General features: G+C 45.2%; 1 protein-coding gene across 1 annotated transcript; it reads right to left on the reverse strand.

Moving 5' to 3' along the window:
- Window positions 1-3,832: 3,832 nt before the first annotated feature.
- LOC136610183 (zona pellucida sperm-binding protein 3-like) lies at window positions 3,833-10,502 on the reverse strand. Its single transcript, XM_066589426.1, has 8 exons — window positions 9,870-10,502; window positions 7,322-7,440; window positions 5,778-5,881; window positions 5,527-5,704; window positions 5,339-5,459; window positions 5,095-5,186; window positions 4,872-4,996; window positions 3,833-4,074 (listed from the first exon to the last, which is right to left on the reverse strand). Exons 1-8 carry the CDS (start codon window positions 10,500-10,502, stop codon window positions 3,833-3,835), a joined length of 1,614 nt encoding a protein of 537 aa, XP_066445523.1.
- Window positions 10,503-12,640: the final 2,138 nt, after the last annotated feature.

Consider the following 12,640-nt stretch of genomic DNA (forward strand, 5'->3'; position numbering starts at 1 on the left):
TATGCTTGTGTGAATAAGCCATTAGGCAGTTAGGCCTCCTTCACACGGGTGTTTTCAGCCTTGTGCTAAACGCTGTACAACGCTCCCATTGATTTCAATGGGGCTGCTCACACGGCTAAAACCGCTGCTCTGAAAACACTGCGTTTTGAAAGCGTTGCATGTTCTATCTTTGGGCGTTTTCAGCTGAGAGTCTCCCATTGAAATGAATGGGCAGTGTTTTCAGTTGTGCTGAAAAAGCAGCGTTTTTGCAAGTGCCCTTGTGTGAGGGAGGCCTTCTAGGGATTTCGGTGAACCTTTGATTCTGTTCAGACTAATTCAGAGTGAACCACACTTTCAGCAAACTGGCCTGAATTTTTCAAAAGTTCTATCCTCGCTTGCAGTCTTCCCATTTCAAAAGCCATTTTCTATTGTCAGACACATGCGTGTTTGTATTTACAGGATCTATATTAAGTTTTGGGGGTATAAATAGTAGATTGGCTCCAAAGTCCCCTCCAAAATCAGGTGGTTTCCTGCTGGACCTTTGAGACCCATTGTGCAGGACCCAGGCCATATATGGCTATTACCATAAAGTCATAGCTCCCTCCCTACAGTGAATGCTTCACTCTGTCACCAGACAAGTAATGACACAAGCTGTAGGACAAGCAGGTAGCAATTCTAGATTCAATTAGGAGGCTGTCATAATCAATGCATATACTTTTCTTCAGACAGTACATCAGGTGTTTGAGTCAAAAGCCCCCCCCCAGTTTGAACCTGATGCTTTCTACATCGGTTTATGTACCATTATCTAATCTCAATGCAAAGATACAAAACCAAGCTTGCTACAGATACTTTAGAACCAGACTGTTGCAGAAAGTTTCTGCTCTGTATGAAATTTCTGAAGCTGCCACATGGCTTGTCCTGCTATAGCCTGTCTTAAGCTGGTCATAGTGGCTTGGTGAGGGAACTAAACCCTAATGCAGGTTGAAAACATCAGGGACTCTGATCTAGCCAAACCAGAAATTCATAAAACCCCCTAAAATCCAATATTGCTGACTGTCTAAGAGCAGGGTAGTGGTTGTCTTGACGCATGGCGGCTCTGTGGTTAGCACTGTTGCCTTGCAGTTCTGAGTGCTAGGTCTGAACCCAAGCAAGCAAAATATCTGCATGAACTTTGTAAATCCTCATGCAACTGCTGCCAGATATGACCCTATAACCCCAGAGCCGCTGATGACATTGCCAACCACCAAGCTTTGTCTAAATTACACCATTTAAAGGCCTTGTAAATTCTAGTTTGCCTTCATGAACTTTCACTATCGTTTGATTAGAACCAAACCCATTGATGAAATTGGCTGAACTTTTTTCAGAAGTTTGCCAAGCTCCAAGGCAGGCTATGCACTGAGTTCTTAGGACATTAGTCCTCTGGAGAGCGGGTCTTTCCAAGAAACTCCAGACATATTCTGCCAAGGGTGCATGTGTTTACTAGAGCCCACAACATGCTGCCAGACACCTGGCAGTTTCTAGCCAAGGAGCATGGACTTGTCAAAGCCCAGCATGCCTGACCACCACATGACTTTAGATGTCCAAGCAGTCCAGCTGCCATTTGTCTAATTGTGGACATCTTTTCCCATATACCTGTGCAATCTCTTTTATTTATAATGTATTTCCTGCATGCTGCTGGAAATGGGTTGTTATGCCCTTGTACCTCTAACAAGAGTGTGGCTTTTTGGTGTCATTTTTTGACTTGCTCCATTAGTGTAAAGCCCTTTTACATGCCAGTTTTTTGTGCAAGTCACTTATTGAGCCACACAATTGAGACCTGATCAGTGTTAATACATGCAGCAAGAGCTTGAGCAGCATTAAGTAACCGGTCAAATCCTAGGGCTTCCCAATTGTCATGAACGACCATTTAAAAAAAAAAAAAGTTAGTTAGCCTGCTGCTTCGTTTGGTTTAAACAGGCAGTTGTTGATCTGTAAATGACTGCCTGTTTATGACTGACCGGGTGAGAACGATCCCAGACCCGCTCTGCCTCCAATCACTGAGCGATGATGGCTCCTGTGCTTTTATCACAGGAGCCATCATGGCTAGACGCCCAACAACCGTCCAACGTAACAGGGGCTTTGGTATAAGGATGCGCCAGACAACGGGGCCTGCAGGCCATCAGTAACACAAGCCTGCTAGTAATAGATGGATGATTTTTGCTCTAGACTACACAGCAAATGTAACAAGGGAGCTGCAGGTAAAAGTGCTATGGTTCCATTCACACCTGCGTTAGGCTTTAAGTCACAATTCAGTTTCTCTATCCTGTTTGAGCACAGAGGTCAACACAAAGTTCTATGCAGCAAAAGTTTTGAAAACCAAACAGAAGCAGCCTGCCATTTGTTCTGGAAAACCTAATGGAACATGGAGCAGTTTTGAAGGCCCATGTACATTTCCACCTCTGGTTTTTGTAGCATACAAAAAAAAAAAAAGTGAACAGAACTAGTTGTGACTGAGAAGCTAATGCAAGTGTGAATGGGCCTTTATTCTCTACTTTAGTGCAAGAACTGGATTTGTCCAACACCATATCTTCATATTAACCCCTTCATGACATGGCCTATTTTGGGCTTAAGGACGCAACAATTTTTTGGCGAATTTTCTTCTCCGTTTACCAAAAGCCATAACTATATTTTTCCGTTGATGCGGCTGTGTAAAAGCTGTTTTTTTGCGTGGTGAACTGTAGTTTTACTGGTGTCGTTTTTGGGTACATTAACTATATTGTAAAACTTATTTAATGATAGCAGGGAGAGAAAACACATCAATTCTGCCATAGATTTTTTTTATTTTTTTACAGCGTTAATCATGCAGCATAAATGACATTCCATTTTTTTCTGCGGACCGATACCAAAATTCTTATTTAGGTTTTTCCGCAATAACCCTTTTTTGGAAATCTTTTTTTCTAAATCGCTGCATTCAAAGTCCTGTAACTTTATTTTTTGATGTACGGAGCTCTGTGAGGGCTTATTTTTTGCAAGACTAGCTGTAGTTTTTACTGGTACCATTTTGGGGTACATATGGCTTTTTTGATCACTTTTATTGCGTTTTTAGTGAGGCAAAATGCTAAAAATTAGCATTTTGCCTCAGTTTAGCGTTTTTGCGGTTTTCCCGTGCACAGTCAAAAGCATGTGCATCTTGTTGCGTCGTTACGGACGCGACAATACCAAATATGTGGGGTTTTATTTTTTATGCTAATCTGAGAAAAAAAAAAAGCATAAAAATGGTTTGCATTTTTTTAAATTCATTTTTAATTTTTTTTACAACATTTGTGTCCCCCTGGGGGACTTTGACCACTGCCCTGATGATTGCTGTCTAAGGCATGGCAGAGCTACTGCCCTGCCATGCCTTATCGCTTATACAGCGATCTCAGGCACTGGTAACCTGTTACCATGGCGACAGGCCGGGCTCTCGCGATAACATCGTGAGAGCTGGCTGGAGACAGGAAGTGCGCTCCCTCTGAACTCTTTCCCTGCCGCGATCTACTTAGATCGTGGCAGGGAAGGGGTTAACAGCAGTGGGGCGCATCTCCGATGCCCCCCCGCTGTTGCAGTGGGACGCCAGCTGTGACTGACAGCCGGCTCCCGCTGCGGGATCATATGTGATCCCATGCTATCACTGGGACATAAGTTTACACCCTGTTGCGGGAATGAGTTCATGAATGGTACATGCCCATAGATGCTGCATTATATTCAACAGGAATTGGTTTTACTAGATGACTAGTCCTACATAGAATGCAGTGAACACGTATGAAAATGCTCCTGCCCCAATGTAGAGGTTTATTGCGCAGTTCAAAACACAGATGAGAATTAACAAGTTTTTTTATACAGATTCTTTATTGTGAAATCTTCCCAGAAGACATTTTCCAGCCATAGTAAGAGCAACAGCAACAACCACTGCAGTGGCAGAACCAATGGCCACCAGCACCCACAGCTGTAGAGGTTCAGCTCCCATGGTCTTTTTGGAAGCTTGGGAGGTTCCTGCTCCAGAGACCTGGTTAGGCTTAGCTCCAGTCACCAGAAGAGGACCCAATGTGGCCAAGTTGTGTTTCTCCAGATGAGAACCTGTCAGAAGAAACAATGGTGAGTGGTAGACCATTAAATATTTACAGCAACTCCAGTTCTTTACAATTGTTGCAAGATGTACGTTTACACTAGCAGATTCTCGTTTGAACAAGCAAGTGATGTCACTGCTACCTTGTTCACCCCCCCCTTGTCTAAATGGTCTGGAGAATTAGTCACTTCTTGTTCAGCGTTTCACTTGGAATGTGAAACACTCAGTGGGGAGAGGTTAAGTGCACGAGCCAATGATATTTAATTCTGCTGGAACTAGACAGATAAGAGTTGCTCGATTACCTAGTTTATTTGTAAGCCAACAAATGGCAATCATTCACTTTTGTAAGTTTGAACGATTACAGCCAATCACAGCATAAACATGCTCTAACACATTTTGCTTCATGCGTTAGGGACCACAGGTCTAGACTATGCAATGTTATGATAGACATTAGACTTGAATACTAGTACTAGATTTTAGTTAGTGCCCAGGCTAAGGTATATGAAAAAGAAAAACTGCAGTGCAAGTTCACTTACTTAGGCTGCCTGTCCATGGGCATAGCGATATCCCCATGCTAGATCTCTGCTGCAAAAGCCGCTGCCTGGGAGCAGGTGAGAGCTGACAGGCTCACCACTGAGAATTGCAGCATGCCACAATTTAGATCCCACGAGCGGATAATTGCTATGATTCTCCACTCGTGGACGCTGGCCTTGCGCTTTCCATAGCAATGCTATGGAAAGCTTCAGAAAGTGTGAGTCGCCAGCAAGTTACTACCGGCAAGTCATCGCCCGTGGACAGAAACCCTTACCAACATCTCTCTTCCCAAATCCTCTTGGCCTCTGATGGGAAGCCATTCTCTGGCCTGCAGCAGTGGCACAGTTTCTGGTGGAGCAGCATTGGCAGATCCCACTTGGGCCTTCTACAGGTGACCAGCTAGAAGAGATTAGAGTCAGCCAAATGTTCCAAAGAATGATTATCCAACATGGTTAGTTTAGACCCAAGATATATTCATCCAGTTGTATGGGACTTACCTGCTGGATGGCTTGTTGTAGGAGCAAGCCTTGTTCATTGGATCAGGGGTTTGGTTGATGGCAGCAGCTCTCAAAGAGCAGGTGATGTAGATCTAGGACAAGACATTTACCAAAAAGGGGTCTCTTAAACATCTTGTTTTGCAACAGCTGAAAGTGGTGCCAAGTAAATGTACTTGCAGCCTTCATGAGTGCGCTTTCCTACCACAGGGAAGCTTATGAAAAATATGGTGTAAGGAGCCCTCACCGTAGAGAAAGCACTATCAGTGAACCTGAAGGCATCAATCATGAAGCGAAGCTTGTCTGCTTGAGATCTTGGAGCAACAAAGACTGAAGAGGAGTCATCTTGCATTCCATCCATCAAGCACCTATGGAGCAGATTAGTTGTTAGTAGGCTGCTTGAAGCCTTGTACAGCATTGATGGTGGCAACTCACCCATTGTTAGAGATGATCTCATAACGAGGATTGGAGTTCATGTCTGGAGTAAGGGTGGCCACACAGCTATCAACAAACAGGATCATTGGGACATGGTTCTGAGTGTCCAGAGAGGCTTCAATGTAGAACAGGTCACCAAGTTGGAAGACCACTGATGAACTGGGAGCACTCCAGTCCGCTGAAGAGGAAATACTGGAGTATTAGCATAGGCCAAAAGACTGAACACATTACTGTAGAGCTGGAAAGCTTACCAGTCATGAGACGCAAAGAGAAGGCCAGGCGCTCTTCTGCAGTCACTGTGGTGCTGAATGGAATCCATGTTGGCTTAATAGCATTGCTGCTCACATTGCCATGTCTAGACAAGAAAGACTGGGCATGAGTACAAGGAAAGCAAGACAGAAGGGGTTGTCAGGAGGCAATATGTCACTGGATGCATCTTAAAATGGATACTTACCACCACTGAGTAGTGTAGCAGAACCTCAGTTATTAAAGAGCATTAGGTAAAATTTGACATTAGATTTCAATGTGCCCAAGCCCTTGAGTTCTCCCACTTAGCCTACAGCCATCTTCTACTGACCTCTCCAAAATTGACAAGTGATTCACCTGGTCAACATTAGTCATTTCCAATATTAAAGCCCCTTGTAGTAATAGATCTTACCACAGCTGGATTTGAGAAGGTTTTTTTTAAATAAGAGTTTAGTTTCCAACTTAAGGACCAGACACTAGATATTTTACTGCTTTTTTCCTCCAGCCATCAAAATCATCTTTGCTGTGTTTTTTGTGACATAAAGGACTAATTTTTTTCTTTGATTTGGGGTAAAAAGCAAAAATGTTTCTATAGTTTATTTTAGTGTTATACTAATTATAAGAGTACAGGAATGCATTTCATGTTTTGATACACTTTGTATATAGTTTTGGATTATAGAATGTTTAGTAGCTAATAGGATTTCTTGGGCACCAAATTAGACCCTTTCCCCAGAACATACAAGCAGCTACATGATGCAGCTGAGCTGCAGTAACACATTGTTCAGTTACTTGCCATGCTTCAATATGTACTGGGGAGGGTATCACCACTCCTTGGAGTAGAACACCTAGGTGAACGAGGACCCTTAAGGCCATACATGGTCCTCTGGGAGATCTACGCAAATAAGGAAGATGGAACAGTACTTCTGCAGCGCCACCTATTGGATGGCAGCATTCCTGCAAATCAATGGCCAACCCTTTATAACAGTGATTGGGAATTGAAAACCCAAGCCAGAACCCACACACAGGCAGCTGTTTTGGGGTGTTTGCCCCTCGGTGTGCACTAGGAATCAGCCTTGGCTAGAGAGGCCTGTGATGTGGGTCAAGAGGGGTAGCATCACTCAAGGAGTGAGGTGTACTAACATGCCAAGCCTTACACGTAGAAATGAGCAAGCACCCAAATGCTCGCGTCCACGTTATTCGAGTCAAGCTTTTTGTAAAATTTGAGAGCTCTACTTGAGTAACGAACCCCATTCACTTCAATGGAAGACTCGAGCGTTTTTGTATGAGGGTGGCTGGGTGCTGAGCTTTTTTTTTGGGTTTGTGTGTTCCTCCTCCCCAAAAATTTGCTGTTGACACATGCGCTGTGTCGTGGCAGGGAGGGGGTCAAAACAGGCACATCACAGCAGGGAGGAACCAAAAACTGGGGCCGAACACTGTGATGCTCTTTCGCGTAACGAGCGCCATCAAGTATTCTAATACTTGAACAAGCATCAAGCTTGGTAGAGTACGTTCGCTCAACTCTACTTACAAGCTTTCTGTATTGTCTTACCTTGGGTAGAAGCACTGGATGGGAACCACAGCAGAGTTGGTCCTGATAATGGGCACATTCCTGGAGGAAGTGGGGCTGTAGCTTAATTGGGAGTTATAGATCAGCCAGTCAGGAGTCATCTGGAAGAAGTTCACAAGATTAGTCAACTGATTTATACTGAGGGGAACAGGAATATAGTTTCTAGGAGCTTCATGCTAGATTCAGATGTTTTCTAATCCCCCCCAAAAATTGAATCTATACTTGGGTTAGGTCATCAATAGCTGATCAAAATTGTCAGTTTCTCTCATTTTTAGCTGGGGAAGGAAAGGGGGGGGGGGGGGGGGCAGCCTCTAACCAGGTTCTTGATGTCTAAAACACAGGCATCTTAGACACTACAGCCATGTAGGTTTGAGTCTAAAAGGCTACGGCAATACAGAAAAGCTAAGCTATGCCAAGTGGGGCTCAGAGACAGATGGATCTGCCAGATCCTCCACACCCAGATCACTTAGGCTCCTTCTACATGAAGCAATACATTGTCACACAAGGCAACAATGACAGATCAGTTGCGACTAATGAAGACTTCTTTGCCTGCACATTCACTGTGCAGGGAACGAATGACTAGATGATCGCTGTTTACATGCACCAATGTAGGAGTGAACAAGTGATTTTTATGCCTGTATTATTGGTTTGTACTACAATATGCTATTGGGGTCCAAGTTCATTTCCCATTCACTTGTTGGTCACCGTTACACTGAACGAGTGGTCAAAGTCACACAAGCCGATGTTTTTTTTGGTTTATTAAATCATTCCATGTAAGCCTTTTGACTGACAGGTCTAGCTTAGTATGAAGAAACCCTAGAAGGGCCCACCCTTGTGAAAAGAACCACGTATGGCTGTAGTACCCAGGCCGTCCTGAGTTCATGCTGCCTGTGGTTTGGGCAGCATGAACCTAGCGACAGGTTCTCAACAGTAAATATGTAGCATAGAGTATCTTGGTATTTGATACATGTGCACCATGGCACTTATGTCCCTGGCAGACCTGAGAAAACCTCCCATATATATCTACATACAGTTTTCACTTCGTGGCTACAGATAGGTCGCATGTTTAGTTCCTTGGGCAAAAATCATTAATTGGGTTAATGGGATGCATGACAATGGCAAACCCACTCAGATGTCTAGCCAGCCACAGGCAACTGCATACATTTTTTCCTGACAAGTGCTGGGCTGCAGATGTCACCTGGTCATTGTCAGGAAGACGAGCACTAGCAGTTAGGAGCCATTCTAGTGCCTTACCAGTCCAAGTCATTGGAATGCATCAAGTTCCCCAAATATATAAAAACGTCACAGAAGGGGAAATTTAAAATTAAAACAATCACTGAAAATGGCCATATACTTACTGAGGGCATATAGCTGCATCCTCATCATGTAGGTAGCAGACTACCAAATGAGGGAGCTAATTACACTGATGAAACAGCCACTCACAGCCCCTTAACCCTTTTCAACCCACTCTGATGTCTTCAGACAGACATTCTGATTGAAGGCTGTACAGCTTCAATGTTGGAAGATGACCAGCAGGGTATTCTTACTGTATATTGCCGGCCGCTCTGTTGTCGGGGCCTCTCCAGCATGTCACATACTGCAGTACTGGCTCTAGCCAGCAGATGGCATAACTGTATAATGGCAGAAAGAGAAAGCCCCCTAGGAAACCCTGAATCCAAAATTGGATTGCAAAGGGTAAATATAGAGGGGGTAGCTGCTTGGTGTATACTCCCACACAGAGTGAATACAAAGTGGCAGACCTTCTGATACATGTAGTGTACCATGCAGACCAGCAACCTATTAATGACTTCATAATGGTTCAGCAGGTTGCCCTGCACTTTAAAAAGTGAAGCCCGTTGGTACTGCCATCCTGGGCTCCTCCTGGCGTTTTAAAGCCACACTGCATGTGAATAGCCAAGATCCAAGTAATGCCTGGCATTTATTATCTAAGATATATCAGCTCACTAACCGCCTCAAGGTTCCTTGCGGTGTAGTGGGTCCCTATACTATAAATATGTCACAGAAGGGGGAAATATAAAAAAAAACAAACAAAAAAAAAACCAGAAAGTGGCCATTACTTACTGACTAAGGAGGGCAAATAGTTGCATCCTCCCATCATATGCAGGTAGCAGACTACCAAGTGTAACTAGCTCCCTCATTTGGTAGTCTGCTACCTGCATATAATAAGAGGATGCAACTATTTGCCCTCTTTAGTCAGTAATGGCCATTTTCTGTGATTGTTCACATATATAAGAAGGTGCACAGAGAACCAGAGAGATTCAGCTCTGCTGCATCATTTCCAGGAATTAAGAGGGGGCACAGTAGTAATCATTATGAATATATCTAAAACCTTACAGAAGTAGAACTTCTATACATAGAGACCACTCTAGGCAACCCTAAGATATACATAAAATGTTATAAAGCAAAAGTTAAAGATCAGTCCCGTTCTACACCCCAGTAGGGTTATAAAGCAAAAGGCTACAGACTGGAAAGAGGAAAAAAAAGTCTCTGCAGGTTATTCAGCACTCACCTCTAAGCTGTTGCCACATTCTTGAAGGCCATTATCAAAGACCACCACCGTATCTGTAGTCTGAGGTCCAGATCTGCAGGTGCCCAGGCTCAGGTCTGTAGGCTTCACCAGCTTCCCATTCCCATAGAAGTCTCTCTCCACACTCACCACCATCCTGTCCTCACCACACTGCACACCGACAGGGGAGTACTGAGGTTGGGCAAGCTGTCTGGGCTGAGGACCTGCAAGAGACCTGGAGCCCCATCCAAACCCAGGCTGAGCACCTCTCTGAGGCCCCAAACCAGACCGGGAGTTTCCTCTAGAACCAACTCCAAACAATGGCTGTCCAAGGCCTCTAGAAGATCCCAATCCAGGCTGAGAATTCCTCTGCCAAGTATCAGACTGGCGCCGGGGTCTGACCAAGGCACTGGTAAAGCCTTGGCCAAAGAGCAGAACCACTAATAGCCAACTCAACCTGTATACTAGCTCCATCCTGGCTGAAGAACAAGTCATACAAGGAGAAGCTGTAGGGATCTGAGCTTTATACCCCACCATCATCTCTCCACCTGAGACCTCATTATACTCAGCTGACACCTTCCCCACCTGATGGGGATAAAGCAATGAGGCGGAGTTCATACCAGGATTTGTTTCCATCACTTTGGGTTAAGTCAAGGGCTACAAGGTGACTTTTTTCATGCAATCCCACACTCTCATTGAAGTCAATGAGGTCATGATGCAAAGTTGCCCTAGTTAAGGGTGCGTTCACACGAGCGCATAAACGGCGCGTTTTTGTGCCCAATCGTATAAACGTGACCATCTGAGGCATTGGTTTCCAATGTATTCGTTCGCACGGGCGATTTTACGGCGCGTAAAAACGGCAACCCGAAAAATAAACGGAACATATGCGACCGAAATACGCGCCAACGCATATTCGATGGCCGAAAAGATAGTTTGCAAAGTAGGAACAAACGATAATACGCTTTCTAGCTCTGGTCATGATCGCCGAAAAATGTTCTTTCCGGCGATTAAACGCTGCGCACGTGCGAACGTAAATACGCCTACGCTCGTGTGACCGCGCCCTAAAGCTTTGTGGAAATGTCATGACTTTTTCCATGATTTTCCAAGACTGCTTCCAAACCACAGTTTTGGGTTGCGTTTTTTAAAGAAAAATCAAAATTTCTGATGTGACTTCCATGTGATGCAAGGCCGTTTTTACATTAAAAAAAACTTGCATCCATGGAGAAATTGCCGCAGCAGAGGATCGCAGAGTTCTCCCTTTGCTTTTAGCCAGATAGAACATACCGCAATATGTTTCCTACAGAGCATTGCGGTGCTATGCGGGATTATATTTGTGTGAGATTTGTGCGTTTCAAAACGCACAAATCTCGCACAATTTAGTTGGCCATGTAAAACCGTCCTTATGTGCCATTCACACCGGGCAGTTCGGTTGCAATGAAAACCGCACCAAAAAGTGCATTGGTGAAACCATGTGTGTTTTTATTATGTTTGTAGTAAAATGTGGCAATAAACGCATGCAGTTTTGCAAATGCACTTTTTGCAGCGGTTTTTATTGCAACCAAACTGCTCGGTGTGAATGGAGCCTCCGGTATATTTATAGTAGACGCTTTCATTGCAGTTTTTGGTGCATTTTTTTTTTAAATCGCAGGAAAAATGCCTCACGTTAATATATTCTTAGACACATTCGGTCAAAAATTGGACATTAATGGATCAGTCATCATTATGAGGTATAGAGGCGCAAAGCGTCATATTGTGGCTAATAGTCGCCTGAGTCGTTCATACTGGAACACGGGGGCATTTATGATGCCAAAAGGGGTGATAAAAACTAGAATATTTTGATGCAAGCCGAGCCGAGCCGATATACGTCGTCCTCATCTGCAGGGGGGGGGGGGGGGGGGTGGAAGAGCCAGGAGCAGGAACTGAGCTCCCGCCCCCTCTCTGCCTCCTCTCCACCCCTCTGCATTATTTGCAATGAAAGGAGGTGGGGTGGGGGCGGGGCTAATTCTCCCCACTTAGCCCCGCCCCCGTCCCACCTCTTTTCCTGGCTCTTCCATCCTCCCCCCCCCCCCCCCCCCCGCAGATGAGGACGACGTATATCGGCTCGGCGTGAAAACCGAGCCGATATACGTTCGTGGGAATGCAGCCTTAGGCTAACTTCACACGGGCAAGTGCAATATGGGGCTGTGAATCCCGCCCCCATATCGCGTTCCCCATCATGTGAAATCCCCAAAGATGCGAGCGTTGTCATGTCAAAACAGCCTCACATCACTTTGGTAAAGAAGCGATCCCCCGCCGCGGCTGTTTTCAATGGGAGATCTCGCATCGCGTGCACCTAGCCCATGGTGCGATACTGACGGCGGCACCATTGGGGACAATGGGCGCTGTGATGCGAGAGCACGCCCAAAGACAGAACATGCCGCAATGTGTTTTCTGCATTACATCGCATCGCGTACGTGTGTGACCCTGTCCAAAAGAATGGGGTTCATATTTGTGCATCTTGCAACGCGCAAATCCCGCATGATTTTGACACCTGTGTGGAGGCAGCCTGAGGGCATATTCAGATGACCGTATATCAGCTGGGTTTTCACACCCAGCCGATATACGGTGTCCTTGTCTGCAGAGGGGGGAGGATGGAAGAGCCAGGAGCAGGAACTGAGCTCCCGCCCCTCGCCACTATTTGCAAAGGAAGGAGGTGGGCTGGGGGCGGAGCTAAATCTCACTGCTGAGCTCCGCCCCTGTCCCACCCTCCCATTGCAAATAGTGGCGAGGGGTGG

Source organism: Eleutherodactylus coqui, chromosome 2, assembly GCF_035609145.1.
Source record: "Eleutherodactylus coqui strain aEleCoq1 chromosome 2, aEleCoq1.hap1, whole genome shotgun sequence".
NCBI classification, from domain to species: Eukaryota; Metazoa; Chordata; class Amphibia; order Anura; family Eleutherodactylidae; genus Eleutherodactylus; species Eleutherodactylus coqui.

What these genes read in the sequence shown, in the direction of transcription:
- LOC136610183 (XM_066589426.1), bottom strand. Translation starts at nt 10,502, where the DNA reads ATGGAAACAAATCCTGGTATGAACTCCGCCTCATTGCTTTATCCCCAT. An exon ending in AATGTGGCAACAGCTTAGAG is followed by an intron (nt 7,441 to 9,869) that starts GTGAGTGCTGAA and finishes AACTTCTTCCAG; the next exon opens with ATGACTCCTGACTGGCTGAT. An exon ending in CTGATAGTGCTTTCTCTACG is followed by an intron (nt 5,187 to 5,338) that starts GTGAGGGCTCCT and finishes GTCTTGTCCTAG; the next exon opens with ATCTACATCACCTGCTCTTT.